Source organism: Letharia columbiana, assembly GCF_014066305.1.
Source record: "Letharia columbiana isolate WasteWater2 chromosome Unknown Sc0000039_s0, whole genome shotgun sequence".
In the NCBI taxonomy this organism is placed as follows: Eukaryota; Fungi; Ascomycota; class Lecanoromycetes; order Lecanorales; family Parmeliaceae; genus Letharia; species Letharia columbiana.
This window is the reverse complement of record NW_023501083.1, coordinates 251884-273977: the sequence shown is the minus strand read 5'-3', so window position 1 is coordinate 273977 and position 22094 is coordinate 251884. Positions and strand designations below refer to the sequence as shown.

Sequence of the window (22094 nt, the reverse complement as noted above, 5' to 3'; positions counted from 1 at the left end):
TCCTCTCTATCACGCGTTCGCCTTTCGGGTATCTCAAGTCGCAGTAACAGCACTAATCTCACTCAAAGGACTACTACTCTCACTCCTCCCTGCCCCCAGCTCATTCACCCCAGTCCCCACCTCTACCACCCCGTCCCCTTTCCTCCTAAACCTCTCCGCCCAATCCCCCAGCTCCTCCACCCCCTCCCATCCCTCAATCTTCACCCCGCCCTCCCTCTCCTTTTCCCTCCCCAAAGCCGTACCAGCCCACCGACTCTCCTCTCCATCTCTCGTCTTCGCATGTTTCTTCTTAAGCTGGGTCAGAAAATCCTCCGGTCTCTCCACCACCACCGTCTCGGCCGCAGCTTTCCCCGCCAATGCTGCATTCGCACTCAGGTCAACCGTGGCTGTAGACGGCTCAGGCGCCAAGCCAGCAATGCGCCGGATTTCCAGCGCGCTGGGCCCCGTGCACCACGATATGAAAGCTTCAATGCCGCGCATGTCCTCTTCGCCGCGGACTTGTTCCTCCATTGTGCTCAATTGCGGATAGAGAGCGCCTGCGTCTTGGAGGGCTAGGCGGACGTCTGTGATTGTGATTGTGTCTGGGGGTTGGTGTGGCTGGGACGGGTGTCGTAGGAGGGCATGGCGGGCTGTGTGTGAGGCGAGGATGGTCAGGTAACGAGAGGCGAGATCGACGAGGGTGTCGAGGACGGAAGGGCGGGTGGAGGTGAAGCCGGCGGCGCGGAGGATGTGGAGGATTGGGGGGCGAAGGAGGGAGGGGTGGAGGGGGTTGGTTGACATTGCTGGTTACGTTGTGGTCGTGTGTTTAGAGGGTGGGCGGTGCTTTTGAGGTGGGAGGTTTGTTGGCTGCCATGGCAGGATTCAGCTCTACTATCGTAGCATATTTGTGGTGTGGAGGTGGTGAAATTGTGATCAAGATGACCTGGATGTTACTTACTCGTACTTGCTTGAATCGCTAGAGCTTTTGTGAGGGTTGGCCCGCATTCTTCAATTACGACTCACTTCCTTCCTCCAGGCTCTACAACACCATGGGGCGTTTTCTTGACAGTGCCTACTACTTCTAACAATTCGCTGATACCGTCAACATCATATCCTCAACTCCATAATGTCGCAGCGTCCATCTCTTAAACTCAAATTCGGCAGCTCCGTTCCCAAACCAGAGGCCTCCCCAACACCTCAATCAGCAGCAACAAGCACTCCCAAGCTAAAGCTCAAGTTCGGCAGTATTTCCCATACTCCAGCTCCGCAAATTACCCCCAACGAGCCTATCTCCAGCTTTGCCTCCACCGGCTCTAAGACCGCCGCCAAAACCCCCCGCAAGTCCAAACCAACCCCCAAGAAGCGCGCTCTCGAGCTCGAGGACGACGACGATGCAGGCGGGGAAAAGCCTCAATTGGCCTCCGGCCCAGCCATCAAGAAAATCAAGCTCAACACCCGCGCCCCTGTCGCTCCTCTTGTAAAGCTCAAGACCAAAGGAAAGGTCCCAAAGAGACCCAAAGGTGTCGGCTACGACAGCGAAGCCGACGACCGCGAACTCGATCCCACAATCTCTGAGGGCTTCATTCTGCGCATGCAGCCAGGCGAAGACTGCGACATCATAAGAAAGGCGGCTGCGGAGGGCAATTTCGGACGGAAAGCCGGCGGGGCAGATGTACGCATGCGGTTCTTAACCAGCGATGCCCGAAGAGCTGCTGTGAGTGTGAATGGACGCCATTATGCGGCCGTGCTGGTGGATTTGCCATGCGTGATTGAGGCGATGAAAAATTGGGAGAAGAGGGGGCCGTGGATGAAGAGTATGGATGTGTGCCAGATGCTTATTGTGATGGGGCAGATTAAGGAGGAGGAAGATGCGTTGCTGTATCCTATTCCGCGCGGTAAAGGGGAGCTGAATGGGAGAGGAGAGCTGGATGAGAAGACGTTGCAGTGGGCTAGTGGGATCACGCCGCCATTGCACAAAGTGCGGACGAAGCGGTTCAGGAAGAGGATCAGCGTGCGGGATGTTATGGAGGTTGAGGCGGAGGTGGAAGCTTTGCTACGGCAAGATGAGGAGGCGGATGGGGAACCATTGCTTGAGCTTGTTGATGAAAATGAATTGCGTGAGAGGAGGGACAGGGAGAACGGAGAAAGTGATGAAGTCTCCGACAACGAAGAAGACGCAGAGGGCGAGGACTACGATGATGAGCAAGAAGGATACATCAAGACGACAGTCGGAGGTCACGACGCAGATCACGACGCCATGGCCGAAGAACTCGAAGCAGCCATGGAACTCGAGGCCGCCATGGCTGCATCCGGCGATGCTGCCCTCCCCTCCGCCCCACCTCCCGACACAGCAACCCAAGACGGAACATCCACCCCCGCCTCTCCTTCCGCCAACCTCCCCACCCTTTCCGCAGCAGACACCCCCGGTGCCGCCACCACCTCGGCGGACGAAGCCTCCGACGAAGACGACGACTCGACCGATGCGTCTGTCGACGAGGATGCGTTGGAACGGCAGCAGGAGAGACAGAGGCAGAGGGAGGAGATTGCGGATCTGGAAGCCGCGATTCGGCAGGAGCAGACGAAGGCGGACTCGATTGGGAATGCCTTGCTCAAGAAGAAGTTGCTGGATAAAATTCGCAGTTTGCAGGGGGACTTGGATTTGAAGGTTGCGGCTTTGGGGGAGTAGGAAAGAGATAGGGCTTTGGTAGGAAAGGGGCTGGCGGTGTTTAGATCGTACTGTGCTGGCTAATTATTGCAGTCTGCGAAGCTTAGAAAATAGCATTAGAGGTCCTTTGCCCGGCTAACATCAAAGGCTATCCATCGATTTTCCCTTCCATGCTCCCATGCTCCCTCCTACATCCGTCCACAACCCTGCCTATCCTCATTGAACCCCCAACTCCCCCCGCAACACCGCAACCACACTCGGCGCCGGACCCGGCGCCGCCCCTATCCCCGCCGTCGCGGCAACATCCCCCGCCAACACCGCCTGGTCCTCCACCGCTCCCAGCACCCCCGAGGAATTGAGCGCCACACCCTCGACGCCGAAACCCCTCGGATTGAACGGGTTGACCCCGAGCCCCGTGATCATATATCTGTTCAGCACGTCCTCGAACGGGGAGCCTGATTCGTAAAGGTAGAGGGAGAGGTAGGGCGTCTGCGTGTGGTCTGCCCACGGCGAGACGGGAAGCTGTGCGTCAGCCACATGCATGCCCCGTCGTTCCTCCACGTGGTAATGTGGGAAATCGATGGGTTTCCGTGAAAAAGGGTGGACGTGGTCGGGGGGGGTATTGACGACGCGGGTGATGGAATGGATGGGGAGGTTGGGAGAGAAGGGGGAGAGGACGGTACCGGAGATGATCCACACGCCGCCAACGCCCCGCTGGCCGCGGACGCAATACTGCAGCACGCCAGCCGCGGCGGCTTGGATGAGACGCCAGTTCGAATTGACGCTGGGAGTGGCGACTTGGCCGGCTGCGTCGGCGTAGAAGAGGAGGGCGATGCGTGCGGATCCTGTTCACACCCGTTCCGTCAACAAATAGCATTCTGGAGCTCCGTACAGTCGAGATCTGGCTCGCTTGAGTGAGGGGGGGGGTTGAGAGGAGAGGATGAGCGACGTACGGAATCGCCACACCCGAGGCAATTGTTCGATGGCCGATCTCCATGTGTTCCGCAGTCCTTGGAACTTTGGGGTGAAGAATGCCGGTTCGGCGAATAAGCGCGCGGCGTCCATTTGGTCGTAGGGGTCTACTTTGACGTAGGGGAGGTTGTTACCGATTGTCATTGCGTCGGCGAGGCGGGGTTTGCCGTAGAGGTTTTCGGCGCAGAGGATGGAGGCGGATTGGATGGGGAGAGGGAGGGCGGAGAGAGCGAGGAGAGCGGTGGGGAGGAGCGAGGGGAGGAGCGAGAAGAGGAGCATAGCTGACACAGGCCGGAAATCGATAGAGCAACGTTCAAGACCATTGCGAATGATGAGATAGGATGCTCATATAAGGAGCCAGCGCCTGTGACGATACCCCACGCGTAGCTTCCGGGAATATATCGCTTGCTGGTGGGGATCCCGAGGGGCAACGCGCAGTCCAGACCGTCGAGAGCTTGTTATCTTTTTGTGGTTACAAGTAGGGCAGAAGAACCGATCTTGATGGTCAGGTACCTCGATATGGCGTGCGATTGTCGGGAGTGTGACATGGGTAGTTTCGAGTTAATCGTCAGAAGCGCCGCCTATCGCCATCCTTTATGCGTTCCCCACAGCGTCCTTGGGGTTTGCGGCATATGAAAACCGCGTGGCAGAATTCGAAAAGTTTGACATGGACATCCGATAGTCGAATAAGTCGCAATGCGCGAGTTTCTTCTCTCGAGGTGTGTTATCAGACATCGTCTCCCCACTTTTTAAATTCATCCTGACAATGCTACACTGCCTAGCATGGGCTTTTTCTCTCCTCTCCGTCTCTCTTACCAGTTCCATATCCGTGAGTTCTCCAGATAACACCGGAGAGTATTACTGTGGCCGACAGACTTATGGCTCGCCGAACATCGTTGATTGCCATCCTCTCCTGGAGTCGTTCGCAAATTACCAAGACAATGTCCACCGCGTTTTCGACGAGGAGCAGATGAGAGCAGATGAAACAGGCTCCTGGCCTGGTGTGATTGGCATCGTGGGAGCAGCTCATCTCAGTTGGGTTGTCCAGGTACCTAGGTATTATACATCGAGTATGTATGACCGGCCGAGAAGTACATCGTAGAGGAGAGATGGGGTCGACGTGCTGACAATGCCTGAAACCTAGACTCGTGCAACTTCGCACTTCTGAGCTATGCTTCAGGATATGGCTCTATCAATGCTCTGGGCGGGACAAGCTGGGCGAAGATTAACGCTGGGGGGAACTTCATGATGACGAAGTGTCTGCTCAATGGGCCGTTGGGGTCTGGAGGGGTGGTCGTGATACCGAGCAGTGAGGAGTCCTGGGGTCATTCCTGGACAGTGTAACAACACTGACAATCATCTGCTTACAGCGGAGCAGCCCAAGCAGTCCGTCCTCAGTCTATTCATGTGGGAATCCGGATCACCATTTGACACGATCATGAATTCCTTTTCTAATCAGCCAGCGGGGATGATCCCAGCACCTGGTGATGTTTGGGCTTCGAATTGGACGTCGTTGAATTCTACGGGTGTGCCGCCAATCATGCTGAGAGTGTTCCATGCAGCTCTCGCGGATAAGGGCGAAGTCCAATCTTGACATTAAACCGAAAATTCGAGAAATAGAGTAGAAAAGTAATGACTTTCTCGGTTTGTCAGAGGTTGGACAGTGGGACAAGGGAAGCCAGCAGATGGGAACGCACGCGGGGGAGCAACAGCATGTTTTAGAATCGCCGTGAATATCACTTTGAAGCCATAAAAAAATGCACGTACTTTACAAAATTGCAGAGCCTGCAGCATACCGCCACACGTGTAAATGCCAGAGGCTAGCCCAGGAAAATAGGGCACAAGATATATATACCAACCTCAGTCCCAGCTCGTCGGTTGGAAACGTCTCCCACGACGCCGGGGCAATACGCAGTGGCGAGTCTTATGCTCCGGTGGGCCCTAGACCAAAGCACCCGGCGCAAATATTTTTCTGTAGCATTCCCTTGCCATCTTCAAGGAGATCCCTAAAAACAAAGGCACATCGCCGTCTGTAAACAGATTCATTAGTGGCGCTGGAGTATAAAATCATTTTCACTTTCCCCTAGCCGAGAACATACTCATGGCGCAAGATCGGGCTATCCTCTTGGAAACGAATGTAGACTTCGATGTCAGATCTGGCTATGGCAAAAAACCCTGATGACATCTGTTTTTAGAGGTTGATGGAATAACGCAGGCTGCGGCAGACAGTCGAGATTGATATCCGTGACGGGGACGGGAAAAGAAACGGGGAGCGGGGCGAGGTTCAAGCTGTCTGATGTGGGTTTAACCGTTGTTAGTTCCATATCATTCGGTACAAGTGCGAGGCGTAAGAGAGCTATGAGCGGAAGGAGAGTTGATAGAAGGAGAACGATGATTGTGAGAAGAAATGTGAGAGTGACTGCTGTTGCTATTGGCCGTTATTGAGGAAGGGTTGACAACAAAGCTCCACGAGGAAGACTGCTCGATTCGGCATGTGATAAGAGCTCAGTGTGCGAGTAAAGCCCATCACTTCTTCCCCGGGATGTCGCTTTTACGGCTCTAATCTCTGGTATGGCTTTAGGTTGTAGAGAATGTATTGTCAACAGGGAATTTGACGATAGTTGAATCCTGGAGAGCCCAGTTGCTAGATGGATGGTTGCCGAGTATGTGTTCAGTCCATTGAATGGGATAAAGCAGATTTTCATGGCATCTTTCGCGGAGCCTATCGCTGTTGCTCCATTCTCCGCCCTCCATCCAGATCATGTTTGTGTCTCTACACATCATTGCGCTAAGGCAGAGAGTGCTCAATAGCGACTGTCGCACCACGATTTTGGTCGCTCCACGATCGAGGTTGGTGCTAATTATTGACCATCATCAGTCGTGGTTCTTGCCAACTGAGCTCGCTTCATTGATGTTTTTGGAGCGGTAGGGCTGGAGGAACGAAAAGGTACCTACGTGCCTACATACCTATTTTGAAACCGGAACAACTGTTATCCCGTTCCGATAAGTCACAATTGATTTACTTGTCCGTTAAACCAATACAACCCGATCGATACAAAAGGTTCGCTGACAACACTCTGCAAGCCATCTCCTGTGATCTTCCTTTGGACAGGACCCGCCAAATCAACATGTCATTCTGGAACAGACTCCAGAAGTCCTTCCTTCGAACCGGGAATTCGCCGAAGGCAGAGAACCTAGCTGCAAGTCTTGTTGAAGCCGTCGTCTCTGTCGGTCTCCTTTGGAGTCTACGTCAATGGTATCCCGAGCCAATGGAAAAAGAGAAGACATTCAAGGAACTCCACCAGCCTAGGACTCTCTCTTAAGCAGAGATGATGATGTACCAGAAGAGCTGCATCGAAGAACTAGCAGTCAGCACGCTGTGCATAGTCCGAGTCAGATGCTCTCTCCGATTCTCGGGCTTAGTCCTTGACCGCTACACTACGAGATCGAGGCATGGGCATACAGGTAACGGCGTTGGAAACCGTCAGATCAATCGATTCTTGCAGCCATCTCTCGCATGAAGCACCAAGCCCAATAGCTGCCATCTATAAACAAAACACTGATAGCGATCTTGTGAAGACGGTCTGGAAGACTGTTGAGTTGGAGATTTTGAAGACTACACTCATGCTTGACTACGCGCCGAACCTACCTCTGGTGAAACGGATGATAGGATCGGAAGATACTTCAAGGCTGTATCACAACCCGCTACCTTGAGGGGTGCCGGGCGGAATGGCTGCACTGTCAGCAGCAATTTGAACCTCTAGTAGCGATTAGCACGCTCTATGACCCCACCAAGGTGAGGGTTTTGCCTGAACCTATCCTCAAGACCTCCAGCATTCTGCAGTCCAGGTGTTACCAACTTGAACTCTATTGTCTGGATCATGTCTTCTTCTACCCGCAAGGCCCACACGAAGTCCAGGAAAGGCTGCCAAACTTGCAAGAATCGCAAGGTTCGCTGCGATGAATACTTTCCTCAGTGGTCCGCGTTCTTCCTCTTCGAGCTCCCGTGTCTATTTTTGATTGGTTCTACTAGCCGCAATTGCACGAAGCGTGGTCTAAGATGCGCCTACATGGATAATCTTGCTGCTGCAGAAAATGCCTCACCGGTATCGACTATTGGAGAGTTCACTTGGCCGATTTGAATTGAAGTCGGCACATATGATTGGCAGCAGACGAAAAGATTTCCCTTCCCTCACATGCAGGTCACTGCTCCGCCAAATCCTGACGACCTCTCAACCGAAGAATGCCGCCTACTGTTCCATCTGTGCACCATGTCGGAAAACCTCGAGCTTTCCAAATCTGCGAGTTTCACTACTTGGGCGCACAAGATGTCAGAGTACGCTGCCCTTTACCTATGTTGACTGCGAATTGGGGCGACCTTACACAATGAATACCAGCTTTGTGTCACTCGCTACAAGACATGACTACGCAATGCAATCATTGGTTGCACTCTCGGCTACTCATCTCGCCAGCATCTGCAAATCGGCTGCCTTGCACCGAATAGCACTCGATCATCGAGGCAATGCGTTCAGCTTGGTGAGGCTGTTGGGACGCTCGTCCAAAAGAATTCCGACGCTGTGCTTGCAGCATCTGCTCAGCTTTCTTGGCAAATGCCGTGTTGGTAGGTCTCCCAAAGATTGGATCGATATTGGAGGCTTGGAAAACTTCGCTGACTCACATGTGGTTGTTGCAGGCAGGCTTGGGCTGGCTTGATGCAAGGAATCAAAACTGTGAGATTGGCCAGTATACTCTTGGACCACAGCTAATCTCGAGGAGCTCCATGCAACTCTTCAAGAATGGAAAGCACAGTCTTGCTTCCCGGAATTTCTTGGTGACAACTTCTATGAGCTCGGAATCATACCGGCCTGAGTATCCCGAGGATATCGCTGTTGCTCATCAACCAGTATAGAGTCCAACACCAGCTCTTCGAGGCGCATAACGCAGATGCATGTTACATATATATACCAGCTTCACTAGCAAACACTGACAAAATGCCTAAATGCTAGTGGAAGAAGTTGGTAGAATAGACATGAATTGCGCGTTCTGTCTTGTCTATGAGAATATGGCCATTTCTCGCGCCAAGCCTTTATTTCTTAGCGTTCTTCTGGTCAATCATTTTACCAAGCGCCTTCAATGCTTCTGGGGCATCTGACTCATCCAGAAATATCTCTATGATCTAACAAACAGCGTCTTAGCACATCAAAACCATAACAGTACAAGAGTGCCTCAACGTGTAAGGTATTGCGGGGACTTACCTGGGCACACGAGGCTTCGTTAAGAGTCTTTTCCCTCAAAAGATCGTCCCATTCCTTGCATGTTCGCACCTGGTACGCCTTGTTCTTGTACCCTGCTTCGAACGCATCGAGCAATTCACCATACTTCCACATCGGAACGTGGTTATAATCCTCGCGCGGGCGGTGGATGATGCGTTCAATCGTGTATCCGCCATTGTTCAAGATGAAAAGTATGGGTTCAGGTCATGCCGTAATAGGTCAGAGAAAGCCTACCAAGGGAGTGATGCATGATCTTGTGAGCCTTCATGGTCTCCACGGACGGATAACCTACGATATGCAACACTGGCACATATTCGCAATAAGCTCCAGCAATGCTACAAAGGGCAGAGCGCTCGCCAGGACCGTATGTTGTCACGAGGGCGCCGATGCCGTTGCTAATGCGAGAATAGCCGTCTGCAGCATATGCAGCATTCAAGTCGTTGGGGCTTCCCTTCCACTCAAGACCAGCTTTAGGGATGAGGTCGAGAAGGGCGAGTTCATAGTCTGAAGCATGGTCAAATCCTTTGACGCGAAGAATCATGTGAGACGAATTACCTCCAGGTACCCCGAAGATGGACTTGAGGCCAAGCTGGCGCTGCCTTTACATGACATAGCTACCGACAAGGGTATCTCCGGAGATCTTGACTCCTCCTTGCTGCAAAAGCAATCCACGGCTTGAACGAAATAGTACTGCTATCTCTTTGGAAGGCTTGACGAGCCGATGGACGACAGGTACTGCAGACGAACCTTGCCTTTATCTTGAGTACTCAGGAATGTCCTTACCTCGACCCCACCGACTCCCCACCTTCATGCACGGCCGAACCCAACACGCACAGTGCCGGCCCATTTAATCTGCAGGATGGAGTCATTCAGGCTCCCCTTCGATATCTACTTCTCTCAAGGCTCATCTCGCGAGACTGGATCAAGTCAATCTTTCGAATACGAAAGACGCTAGGGCAGTTTAGCTCCAACGCTTGGCGCGCACCGACGCGCTGTTCCCTGCGTGGTGCTGACTACCACGGGTCATGACTGGCTGGACGGATGCAAATATTGCGAGGTGTGGCCGAGGATGGCAAGGAAAGGACTCCAATTGCTGCATTGTTGTCCTCTCAAACCTCTGCAGGGACTTACAGGGCTGCCTTTTGCTGGTCGAGACACACAAGCTAGCCTAAAAAAGCACCTGCCCTCTGCGGGCTTGGTCATGCATCTGACAGCACATCCCCGCTTCCCCCATCTTCCAAAGTCTGCCTTCTACCCGTCGCCATCCAGACATCCGACACGACCACACCATACTTACACTAGCCAAGGTACAATCATCTCGCTACCTCGCCCTGCTCGAACAGCGAGGACCCGGAAAAACACGATGGACTGCTACAGGTGCCGCCGGATGCGTGAGGGCAAACCTCAGCACAAGCAAGACGGACCTTCTAAAATATGCTTGCTCTGCAACAACCGATTTTGCGAGAAGCACAAGGGAGGAGATGAGGGCGTGTGCGAGGTGAATCATGTCACGTACTGCAGCAAGACGGAGCATCAGGCACTACACGCGCCGGTTGAGATCTATACTACACTAGCGGAGAGGCGGGAAAGGTTGGGTGGTGTCTAGCTGCAAAGCTTGGGTAGGAGGATACGTGTGTGGACGGTATGGCTAGATGTCGCCCATGGAAGTCCTGCGAGCACCTGCTGACGAGCACTCGAACAGCAGTGAGCTTTTCACGCTGCGGGGTTGCTTCACCAACCCATGGGAATCTGGGTAGGACAAGTCGTCCGAGGAATGGATAGGATGCTGCGTTATGATAAACTTGACCTGGAATCCCATTCGAGTACTCGCTCAAACCACGCTCCCCCCCTGTTCCCCCTCCTCTCTTACCGACTGCTGTTCTCCATGACGCATACTCTACCCCAGCTGCTCTACACATCCCCTCACTCCAATCCTTTGAGAAAAAAACCTCCCTCTCTTCATCCGTCCCACTTATCCAGTACGCACAAAACCCCGCGCATTCACAACTCCCCAACATATCCCTCAGTCACCACCCCAAGCTCTCCCAACCGCCCGTAGCGGCAAACAGACCGAAATCATCAAGCCCCCGCCCCCTTCCTTCCATGATAATTCCCCAACTCGTGTCCTGACATCGCCATGTCCCCACCGTCCACGGGCGGTCCGACACTCGCTGTGGTATTCGTCCGGAAGAGAAGACGGTCGTGCCGCCCTGGCGAAACGTGGCGTCGAAAGAACAAGTCTTGCAAAGGATCATCCGCCGGGAAAGACGGATTTTCGGTCCTGGAGAGCGGTGGGTGGTAAGGAGAAGATGTGTCAAAGCGGGCGATGGGTATGTACATGGCTTCAAACGATGAAGGGTCAGTCTCATTTCTACTCCATTCTCATCCCGATCTATCCACCCTTTCTTCAAACCAACCCCTCCACCAACACCTTTCCCCCTTGCCCTCCCCCGGTAAAGTCCACCACCCACCGCCCCCCACCCCACTCCTACTTCCACCCACCACCTCAACCCAACCTCCACCCATCCACAAACCCCCTCCCCCCCCCCGGCCAGTCCACCCATCTAGCCAACCAACCACACGCCGCACCCAACAAAAACATTAAACCCCAACGATCAGATAAACCCAGAACCAATACCCCGCCTATGGAGTGGAGTGGAGTGTCGACCCGATAACCACACGTGGTGCGAGGGAAAGTCGAAAGTCGAAATCCAAATCCATCTAGAACCAGAGTGCGTTGTCGGGGGCCAGGAAGGAAGGAAGAAAGAAAGAATGAGACGGGGGATGGACTTTTCATGTATGTGTGTGTACACGGGCACGTAGGACGTACACCGATATCGATCCAGTGAATGGAATGGCATGGCATGGAATGGGATGGAGCCTAGATAAGGATAACTATGCATACAGCAAAAGAAAACAACAACAACAACTGCGATCTGTACTGGGCGGGTGAGTGAGTGAGCCGCCGAGCACGTTTGCAATTCCTCTCCCTCGTCATCATACAACCCGATGAATTTGCCCCCCCCCCGCAAACTCTCCGGTGAGCTAGCAGGGCAAGAAGTGCATTGTTAGCATGAGGGTTTGTGGCGAAATCGGAAGGGAGCGTCGTAACATTATCGTGGCGTTCGGGCTTTGAGAACCGTGTCTGGGGTTATATGTGACCTGTCTTGGGATAGAGGGGTGAGTTTTCAGGGAATTGATGTGTATGGTTTGTATTACGAGGTGATGTTGGCAGCTATGTTAGACTAGATAGGAGAATGTGAAATGGAAAGATGGAAATTAATTGGATTGGGATGAAGGTAACATGTGAATGAATGAATGTGGCTTCAAATGGTGTTTTACAAGCTATAGTTCTCCTGGACTTGTGCGCCTTGGTATACAATTTTGGCCAAGTTGGATGGGCAACCTCCTCATGACGGACTCGCGTTCTTTGGCACTTGGATTTGGAAGACGAGCGCTTGGTTGTCGAGATCGTAGCCGCTAGCGTCTTTGTAGGCATATTTGCCGAAGTTGAGGTGGCCTAGGTACATAGTCAGCCATCTCATCGAAGCCAGTCTACTTTCTCTTGATCCAAACGTCCCCTTGATGAGAAAGAAAACCAGGTGGGTGAAAAAGGCAAAAACACGTACCATCCTGAGTAATAAAGTCGTTGTCACTCAAACTAAACAAGAACCACTCCCCATCCTGCCCATCTTTTCCATCAACAGGCACCGTCGCCAGACTCTCCCATTTCTCATTAAGCAGGGTCGCATCTTGCGCTCCTCCATTATGCAGTCCGAAACGACCAAGCTGGGCATTAACGTTGTAATCCAAAAAGGTACAATACTCCGCTGCTTTGATGCCCGCATCGAGCACGCCCGTGCTTGAGGCGATGCTGCCGTTCGTTGCGTCGTTCGCTGCAGATTCGATATCCGTGGCTTCACCGGAAGATGAGATGTCAAAGATATCTGCGTGGCGGTAGACGCTAAGAGATGAAGACTGCCCGTGTCCAGCGCCTGAGTCGCGCGCAAGGACAAGGAATTGATCGTTGCCCAGGGAGTGGATCTCGGACTGTGCAGCCACTTTGGTTGCCTTTGAAGCTTTGGCGGTTGGATCAGTATAGAGTGGCAAAGTAACAACGTACTCAGCTTTGTACTCTGGGTTGCTGGAGTCGGAAATGTCGTATTCGAGCAGTCTCGCCTGGAGACGGTATGGGTTGCTAGGTCCGCCTTCTTGGTCGAGAGCTGATTGCATAAGCGCATACAGCGTCTTCCCATCACTCGATATGGTTAATCCTTCCAGTCCTTGGTTGTTATCTCTTCCCGTCACAGTGTTGGCTGGTATGATGGTCTCATTGATGTTGTAGATCGGTGGTGAGTCAGCACTGAAGCTTATACTGCCATTGCGATGCGGTATGTACGCGGCCGGAGGCATAATGGCTTGTGTCATACGCCCTTGTGCTGAGAAATGGTATATATACGGCCCGTATTCATCCGACACCCAGAACCCGCCATCGGAAGCGAGCGCAAGGCCTTCGCTGTCAATGGGAATATGTCTCCCGCCGGGACCAGGGCCGCCAAACCCATCACCTGTAAAGGTAGCAACGGGCAGGATTGGGAAGCCGGGATATGTGATCGACCCAAGGACGTCGGCGTCAAGGCCGGTTGTCGGGGTGCCATCGGGACCGGTGAAGAGGATGGTGTCCTCGTAGGTGAATTGGAGGTTTGGTCCAGATGGATTTGCAAGGGTAGCGTTAGGCTTGGGCGTCAGGGTGATGGCGAATTTGTGGACGCGGTTCTGGTAATTGAGAGTTCCTTCCGTGTTCCTACGTCTCCTGTCAGTACTCCTTCAAGTTGCGCGAAAAGGCTCCCCACAACGTACCAACCCCTGTCCGGGATGGCCCACAACAACCCCGTATAGCTCCCATTCTTCATCTTCTTCCATGAGCTTCGATCAATAGCGATGGCACTACCATAGCCGCCCAGGGTATCGCCGTACTTGTCTGTGGCATTGGAGGCCACGAAGCCGTAGCCAGCGAGCTCTTGGTATGTGTATTGCTCTTTGTCGCAGGTGGTCTGATTGGTGATGGTTTGATTGGCGGCAATAGGGGTGTGTGATGCATCAACTCGTTGACGGAGGTCTGAATACCTTGGGGTCGCTGACGCTAAGAGAGTAGAGGAGGCCAGGAGGGCGAGGAAGGAGGGTAAGAGATGCATTTTCGTTCTGTCACGCGAGACGAGAGTCTTGTACTTGAAAGCGGTCTTTGCTGTTGAAAAGCAGGCATAACCTGCGTGCAGAGCTCCATCTTATACTCCTTCATGTCTTAAGCAGTGACGTCGAACTCCACATCTCCATCATCAATGGTGCCTTGGTGGTGGGTGTAGATCGATGGAGATTTTTGGTGCCTTACAGGCGAGATGGGATGGGACCTGCAGATAGAGGACAAGCGTGCCCGCGCCATCATCCATTTCGAGCTCATTGAAGCCGGTTTTCGAGTTATTGTGAAAGAAAGAGGGTGGCAACGGTGGCATTGATTCCACCTGCTTCTTCCCCCAAGGTGAGAAAGTCAAAGTCATAGATATCACGTTCATGTTTCATTGGAAGCCTGTGCTGTCCTGCGTTGAAGATCAGTACGTGTATGATACAATATGTATAGATATGACCAAGGTGGCATAGAATCCACCAATCTGTACGTGGCCTACGCCCAGGTGTTCTAGGAGAGAACACCCATTCAATATGAAGAGTGCATGGCTTCTTGGCGGTAGGTTGCAACCTGTCCGGTGCAGGGTTTGTGGAAAGGAGTAGCACAAAATCAGGTCTCCAGGAGTCCCGTCCAGGACACGGCTACGTGTGATCGGTATGAATCTATCTATCTATGCATGCTATGAACAGGTAACCATTCTGGTCAAGAGGTTTCCTAGCTTAAACGGGCGTACCCATGACCATTTCCTGCTGAAATTTTCTTGCCGTCTTGGCAAGAGGCGGTACCATTCAAGAACTGAAGAATCGTAGATAACAAGAGCGCACCCGTGGCCATATCCTAATCAATTGTCCTTGCTGTGCGGACAAGAGCCGGTTCTATCGAATAATCGAAGAATTGTAACGGGGACGCACCAATGGCCTTTTTTGCTGAATGTTTGTGCTGACGAGGAGTGTTCTCAATGAAGAATCGAACAATCGTAGATAAAAAGGCGTACCCGTGGCCATCTCCTGCTGAATCGTCCTTGCCACACTGACAAGAGGCGGTACCATTCAAGAATTGAAGAGTCGTAAACATGGAAACGGTCGTAATACATATTTGATTGCACAGAACGGGGGTATCATCCAGCCGTGTTGACTCGGAGCCCCTTTTCTTAATCCCATTCCCTATTCATCTCCGGATGCCTCGCGCAGTAAACCTCATGCATCGCATTCTCCACTTCATATTTCTCTACCACAGCTCCGAACCCGTAGCATCGACAAGCATCCTTTAGAATCTTCCACAGCTTCTCCCAGTCCTCGTTGCACAGCCAATCGGCGCGGCCACGCTGCTGCTTCATCCAAGTCCACGCCTGCACGGGTGTCATCTCGCCACGGAGCGGGATCTGATCGGCGCTGTTGATGAGGGATTCGATGAAGTGCAGGTCGGATTGATCCATGGCAGGCGCGGTGGGGAGTAAGGGGTCGCTCCCATTATTCACTAAGGAATGCCAGTGCGTCGAGGATACCATGAGACCGTGGCCATTGTGATTGTACTCCTCATGAGATGTAGGGTTGGAATTGGCTGCGGCTTCATTGGAGCGGTTGATCATGAAAGCGACGTGGTCACGGCATCCCGCTTCGAGGCTATTGTACGCGTGGTCAGCAGGGTTCAGGTATTGGGAAGGTAACGAGTTGGGCTGGACAGCAGGGTGGATTTGGGGGATACGTACTCGAGGATGAAAGGAATGGCGAACTCGCGTGTCATCTCTGGCTCCTCTATATCGGGCGTGAGGAGGCGCCATTGGGCAACCTCAGCTGGATGAGACACCTCGTACTTCGAGACATTGGTGAACGTGATTGTCCCGTGGGGAGCGACATCAGGAATTGGTGGCTGCTGGTCGGAGGAATCGTTGAAGTAGGGGCTCTGGATTGTAATGTTCATTGCAGGGTATGTCTGATAGTCGCTAATTCCATTTGGAGGCGGCATCTGCATTGACTGGACTTGGAATTGGTTGACTTGCGAATCCTCAGGACTGCTGTGGTAATTTGGATTCGCATAAGGACTCGAAGCGTTGCCGTAGGACGTCTGAGTCGCCAGAGCTGGTGTAGCATGCGCGTGACCTTGAGTGAATGCATGGTTCTGTTGCGGCATCGATTGAGCTTCAAACTGATTGGCCGGTACATGGGTCTGACTGCCATTGTGGTTCGTGCTTGCGTAAGGACTATCATAATTGGTATTGGCGTAAGGTGTTCCAGCAAAAGCAGACTCATTAGCGTAGTTAACTTGACTGCTGGGGAACTCCTGCGCGTAAGGGTTTTTGCCAGACGACGGTGACGTGTGGCTGCCTCCCGAGAAGCCATTCTGAGGAGCGCCGACGTCTTGCATGATTCCACCATGGACATAAGGATAAGCTGGGGACGCTGGAGACAAGCCACGGCCGTTTGGACTGAAGCCTCCAAGAGCATTCTGTGAGCTGTTGGGGTGGCCGCCGTATGGTGATTCTCGCTGTTGGTTCGAGGGACGGGGCGCCTCGGTGGCGGCACGGCTACCATCGATACGTGCGGACCCTTGCTGGCCGTTAGAGGAGAGCGGAGTCGTGCTAAAATTGGGGACCCCGATGTTGTTGACTCGTAGGAGCTGCGTCAAGACACCACTCTGGTGTGTGAGTTTGCGGTTCTCTTCTGCCAAGGCAGAGTTCTCGTTGTTGGCCAACGAAAGAGCATGTTCCGTCAGCCTCAGAGCGTCTCGAGCCCTATTAGCTTCTTTCTCGACCGTCATGGTGTATGCTGCAACCCTCTCCCGATGATTTCTGTATGCACGATCAGCGTTGAAGAAGTGAGGAGTTGACGTCGGAAGGAATGTGATTTCCTCGATGCTGGCAGACTGAGTGTTTGGAAGATTTGTTGCCAAGACTCCAAAAAAACCTCGATGCAAAAAATACATGACAAATAACAGGGAAAGCATACCTTTGGGCTTGTCGATTCTTCTCTTGCTTCGAGTTCAACGCCGGCTTGGAGTCGGTCTTGGGCCCACGTTTCTTTTGCTGCTTTCCATCTATAGCTTCTTTAGCATGCATCTCAATGGCATGAAAAAGAACTGGCATGGCCTACTCTTGGTCATTCGGGGCGTCCTACCCAGGAAAGAAGCAAAGATATTCGGGCTTTTGCCACGGGCCTCACTGGATACATTAGTCCCAGCACTGCTTTGTGCCACCGAATTGTTGCGTTCTCGCATGGGATCACTGTTGTTTCTGCTACTGGTTTGGGAGATTGCAGGTGATTCCATGTCAATTGGGGTGGGCATCTCAAGTGGCCTCTGCGAAAAGCTTGAGATGCTCATGCCAGGCTGTTGCAGAGGTACTGGCGGGGGCCGTCTTGTTGGCTGGGGTGGCTGGAAGCCAGTTGGTGATGTTGTGTCATTCTGCGTGAATGGGTCAAACGGCTTCTGGGAGAAGCCGGGCATGTTGATATCGTTTCTTGTCACGATTGTGGGTGGGTGTCGCTTGATTGACTGTGAGGATGTTTGATACAGAAGGTAAGAGGAAGAAGTCATATTGCAAGTAATGGTTGTGTATCTTAGCTCGGAAAGATAGTTGCCCTCGACGAATGGTTTGAAGAAGGTAATCGTTTACATTTCGGACAGATGTTTGGGGATCGTATTTCGGCAAGCAATTGTCGTATCACTGGAAACCACATTGGTTCACCTTGTCGCCAGTCCCAGTGGAGTCAGAGGATGGTGAAGATGGATAAGAGCATTTGGATGCTCTGTACAACGTCAATTTCTCCAATTTCCTTTTGCATGATCTACAGTGCATTGGTTGGGGAGACTTGGCGAAACGTCTCCGAGGTGCAGGGTGTGGTGTGTTCATGCAGGCTCCTCTCATCTCCCGGAAACCGGTTTGAAAAGGTGTGCTGTGCTGGTGGATAGATGTCTCAGATAGCAATTGCTTTCCCTTACTTTTCCAACATATCACAAAACATTTTTATATGTATTGAAAAAGGTTGAACGGTGCGGACGGGCAGGCTGAATTTTCTCTCTTTCTTTCTTTCTTAATCCAAGGTTCACCAGGCCGTTGAGATGTCAAAGCGAACCTTTTCTATAAGCGCTAGAGTATCCTTTTTCTCAGTACTTTTCAGCCCGCTTTCCCCAGGTCAGCCGAGTGAGTCCTGCAGGAGTAAGCCCACCTGGCTCTCGGGGCAGCCATCGGAAGTTCGGAACGAGTGGAATTTGGCCGAGGAAGCACCAAGGGGGGGGGGGGGAAAGCGGGGAAGCTAAGATTCCTTATGTAAGTCAAAGCGTATCCCTGATACCCGCGATTTCCGTGATTCCCCTCGGAGTGTGGATTGTGAAGGTTATTTAAATATTGGGTCACCAGTAGTGGTACCGTGTGTTGAAACATGCCCGCAGTAAGCCAAAATATCAACTCTATTCTGACCTCTTCATTTCAAGAATATCTTTCTCATCTCTCCCTTCTTCCACCTATCTCACACCTAGTCTCCTTCTTTCCCTTGTCCGCAGATTGCCTCTGATGTGCAGCACATCCCAAATGTCTTATCAACAAAGACTCTCTTACGAGTCCTGGGGTCCAGACTCAACCGACACTTTCCTGCGAGGACTGAGATCCAGAGCACCAGGGCTAGAAAAAGATGGAAAGCAGTGGGGTTGCAACCAAAGCGAGGGATAAGCAGAGCCAGAGGCCATGACAAAGGCAAGGAAGACTTGGGATTCTTACGAGTAAACAAACCGTTGGTGAAACGAGGGGATACCAAGGAAGATGAACAAACAAAGAGCATAGCGCTTCAGGATCCGAACAACATCTGCGTGGGCTGAAGGTCGAGCTTACGTTGGCCAGGCCGACGGAGAAAGTAAGAGCGGAAAAAAATGAAGATCAACTTGGCTAGGATTGGCCGCTTAGGCGACAATGGAGGGAAGGAACGATCTTGAGCTTTTATGGACTCAGTAGTCCTAGTCCATACATGCTGCAACAACACCTTTCCTCTTTGCCCGAATTATACAAGGAACCGTACAAAGACCGCACGCGGAGGGAGACTAGCCCTCGAATGACCATACTGGAAAGGGTTCTAGGGATCTGGAGGTGGTAGAACAGTATCTACTTATGTCTCATCACAGGGACATCTATAAAAGTCAGCCAGCACAAATCGCGTGCAAACTGCACCTGATCCTTCAGGTCCTATCCCATTTTCTCAACACCTTCACCCTAACACCTTTGCTCTCCTTCTTGGGATGACCAATGAATGCATCGCAGACGATTGTCACATCATCCCTCTCCGTCTCAAACAGTTCCATTTCCAGTCTTCGAAAGACATTCGCAATCGTCATATACACCTCTGCGTTTGCAAGACTACATCCGACAACAGAACGTCAGCCCTTACACTCTAAGAATCCGATTGACAAAGAAGAAGAAGAAGAAGGAAAAGGAAGAAGTGAACGGAGATGAGGATGCGCACTTGAGCCCAACACAATTCCTCGACCCTTTTCCAAATGGATTGAAATACTTCTCCAATTCCGCCTTCGTACCCTCCTTCTCAGCCTTCAGCCAGCGATAGGGATCGAACTTTGTCGCCTCCGGGAAGATTTCAGAGCTCAGATGCGTGAAATGCGTGTTCATTCCCACGGGCGTTCCGGGCTCGATGACCCAATCTTTGTAGCGTAATGTCTCATTCGGCGCCGCGCGGACGGAGCGAGATGTCGCAATAGCATTGACACGCAGACCTTCCGTGATGCAAGCTCTCTGCTTCTCATCAGCATCCACTCCATCCTCATAACACAAAGCCGAAGAGGCGGACTCACCAAAAACGGCAAATTCTCCAACTCCTGCGACGGCATTGGGACCTGCGTATCCGGCATCGCTCCCTTCAACTCCTCCTTCAAAGTCTTTAGAATATCCGGATTCGCTAGAAGATGATATGAGAGCTGCGACAGCGTTGCACTGCTTGTATCAGCTCCAGCCAGAATCAACGCAAATCCTTCCTCATTCAACCTGTCAATCGTTTTCTCCTGTGGCGGTAGATTACTATCATACAACTCCTCGAAAATGTTTTTATGAGCGGTCGTTGAGTCCTCAATGTCTTTCTCGCTTTTCTTCTTCTTGCCCTCCACAATTTTGACAACTTCGACCCTCGTTTCCGCTTCCATTTGCAGGTAGAATGCCATGCCCGTGTCTATCATTTTGGTAATCGGCATTGGCAACTTCTTCAGCACTTCCGGAAGCCAAGGTAAGTTTCGAACGAGAGCGAACGACTCCATCACATTCTCAACCACATCCTTCCACAGCTGACTGAACCCTGGCAGATCCAGTAACCCATAACTCTTCCCAAACGCATAATGAGATATGATGTCCAGCGTCAAACTCATATATGCCAGTCCCAGCTCAATTTCCTTTCCCGCCCTTTTCTCATCACTCCCGCCCGGCGCATACTCCCCTAACGCCGTGCACAGTAAATCGACTTTATTCTGTATCAACGGCTCAATAGCGCTTATACTCTTCTTGCTGAAGAAAGGATTGAGCGCTCCCCGACGCACGCGATGGTGATCATGCTGCACAGTACCAAAAATAGAATCCCTGCCTGACCGACCAGCGAACGCCTCGCTCTTGTCACGTGGCCGGATCGAAGTAGTCATAAGCTCGTCGTACCATTCTGGATCGCGGATGTGGAGCTCTTCCGGACTGATCCTTATAATCGGTCCTGAGGGAATGGTTAGCGAGCCCGTATGATCATCTCTCCTCTGCCTGCATGAGAATGCCGAAAGGAAGTAGCAAAAGCATGTGGAAAAGGTGTCCTACCGTAGTGATCATGCATCTTCTGAATCTGCCAACTGAACCTATTCCTCTTCACCACATCGTAGTAGAATTCATACCACCTCGTCGCGGCCGCGAGTCTGGGGCCTGGGTATTTGGCCAGCGGGGAGAAGTAGAGGCGGTAGATGAGGCCGTAGAGGGTGTAGAGGGTTGTGAGGAGGGCGGCGGAGGCGAGGAGCGTTGTGTACATTTTTGTGTGAGATCCAACGCAGCACAAGAAACGGAGATGGGGCAATGGGACTGGGGTTCGCAGGATAAATATCAGTCCGAATCATATACTACTGGCAACACAGACGCCGACTAACTCTATGCTAACCCAGCGTGAATCTCACAAGTATACCTGTATATACAAAGCGAGAGAAAAGAAAAATAGTCAATCCAACCTCCCTCTCCAAACACAACTCCCACAATCATCAACCTACCTACTCTACAAGCCAAAAAACCACCAACAGCCCGGCTCTCCCCTCCCTCCCTAACCCATCCATCCCCCAACCCCGTCTCCCCAATCCAACCCCCCTACCCCTAATTAGCACACCACCAACCCCACTACCCCACTCACCTATCCTTCACACCCACGCACCTACCCCCCCCAAAACCCAAACTTCGGGCCACCACGACACACCACCACCCACCACGACATCATCACGCATGACATGCACAAAGAGAAAACCCCCCGCGCCGCCCTCCATCCGTATCCCAGTGCCGGCGCGTTGGGTGAAAAAAGTTGGAAATGGGACTAATGTACCCACCCCTACATAATATGACTACCCACCCCTACCTACATATACCTTACCTTACCCACCCTACATTATGTACCCCCCATTACGGACTGGGAATACATACCTTAAGGCGGATTAGAAAAAGCTCGGGGTGTGTGCAGGGCACAGCAGGAGGCTAGATGGTGGGGGAGAGGTGGGGGGGGGGGGGGGGGGGGAGGGAAGTCGCCAGCCAGCCAGCCCGTTCGTTATCTGTTTGTTACCTTGTTATCCGGGGGGAGGGGGAAGGGGGGGTGGTTGCGATTTGCGATTTGCGATTTGGGTGCCACACACACACTCCCCCCCCCATCTCTCTCCCCCCCCCTTCTTTCCCATAGGTGCAAAAAAGAATAAAAAAAAAAGGGCACCGGGTCGAGACTTTGAGGGTGAAAAAACGGGTCGGGATCTTGGGGGTGAGGGAGATTTGGGTCGGGTGTGTGGTCGTCGGTTTCGTACTTTATGGGGTTGG

At 52.3% G+C, this 22094-nt stretch overlaps 8 protein-coding genes across 8 annotated transcripts; 2 read left to right on the top strand and 6 right to left on the bottom strand.

Moving 5' to 3' along the window:
• Positions 1-33: 33 nt before the first annotated feature.
• HO173_009336 (uncharacterized protein) lies at positions 34-780 on the bottom strand (the record flags this gene model as incomplete). The annotated part of the gene is made up of 1 exon (XM_037311227.1): positions 34-780. The coding sequence occupies one exon, from the start codon at positions 778-780 to the stop codon at positions 34-36; it is 747 nt and encodes a 248-aa protein (XP_037161884.1).
• A 325-nt stretch (positions 781-1105) lies between these two features.
• On the top strand, positions 1106-2665 carry HO173_009335 (uncharacterized protein; the record flags this gene model as incomplete). The annotated part of the gene is made up of 1 exon (XM_037311226.1): positions 1106-2665. The coding sequence occupies one exon, from the start codon at positions 1106-1108 to the stop codon at positions 2663-2665; it is 1560 nt and encodes a 519-aa protein (XP_037161883.1).
• A 195-nt stretch (positions 2666-2860) lies between these two features.
• Positions 2861-3895, bottom strand: HO173_009334 (uncharacterized protein; the record flags this gene model as incomplete). The annotated part of the gene is made up of 2 exons (XM_037311225.1): positions 2861-3489; positions 3598-3895. 2 exons carry the CDS (start codon positions 3893-3895, stop codon positions 2861-2863), a joined length of 927 nt encoding a protein of 308 aa, XP_037161882.1.
• A 487-nt stretch (positions 3896-4382) lies between these two features.
• Positions 4383-5210, top strand: HO173_009333 (uncharacterized protein; the record flags this gene model as incomplete). The annotated part of the gene is made up of 3 exons (XM_037311224.1): positions 4383-4686; positions 4761-4925; positions 4987-5210. 3 exons carry the CDS (start codon positions 4383-4385, stop codon positions 5208-5210), a joined length of 693 nt encoding a protein of 230 aa, XP_037161881.1.
• Positions 5211-8702: 3492 nt separating this feature from the next.
• HO173_009332 (uncharacterized protein) lies at positions 8703-9003 on the bottom strand (the record flags this gene model as incomplete). Its single annotated transcript, XM_037311223.1, has 2 exons — positions 8703-8792; positions 8872-9003. 2 exons carry the CDS (start codon positions 9001-9003, stop codon positions 8703-8705), a joined length of 222 nt encoding a protein of 73 aa, XP_037161880.1.
• A 3296-nt stretch (positions 9004-12299) lies between these two features.
• On the bottom strand, positions 12300-14084 carry HO173_009331 (uncharacterized protein; the record flags this gene model as incomplete). The annotated part of the gene is made up of 3 exons (XM_037311222.1): positions 12300-12409; positions 12519-13693; positions 13750-14084. 3 exons carry the CDS (start codon positions 14082-14084, stop codon positions 12300-12302), a joined length of 1620 nt encoding a protein of 539 aa, XP_037161879.1.
• Positions 14085-15221: 1137 nt separating this feature from the next.
• HO173_009330 (uncharacterized protein) lies at positions 15222-17602 on the bottom strand (the record flags this gene model as incomplete). The annotated part of the gene is made up of 4 exons (XM_037311221.1): positions 15222-15693; positions 15780-16859; positions 17017-17104; positions 17161-17602. 4 exons carry the CDS (start codon positions 17600-17602, stop codon positions 15222-15224), a joined length of 2082 nt encoding a protein of 693 aa, XP_037161878.1.
• Positions 17603-19234: 1632 nt separating this feature from the next.
• Positions 19235-21060, bottom strand: HO173_009329 (uncharacterized protein; the record flags this gene model as incomplete). The annotated part of the gene is made up of 4 exons (XM_037311220.1): positions 19235-19412; positions 19519-19802; positions 19862-20757; positions 20856-21060. 4 exons carry the CDS (start codon positions 21058-21060, stop codon positions 19235-19237), a joined length of 1563 nt encoding a protein of 520 aa, XP_037161877.1.
• Between the last annotated feature and the right edge of the window lie 1034 nt (positions 21061-22094).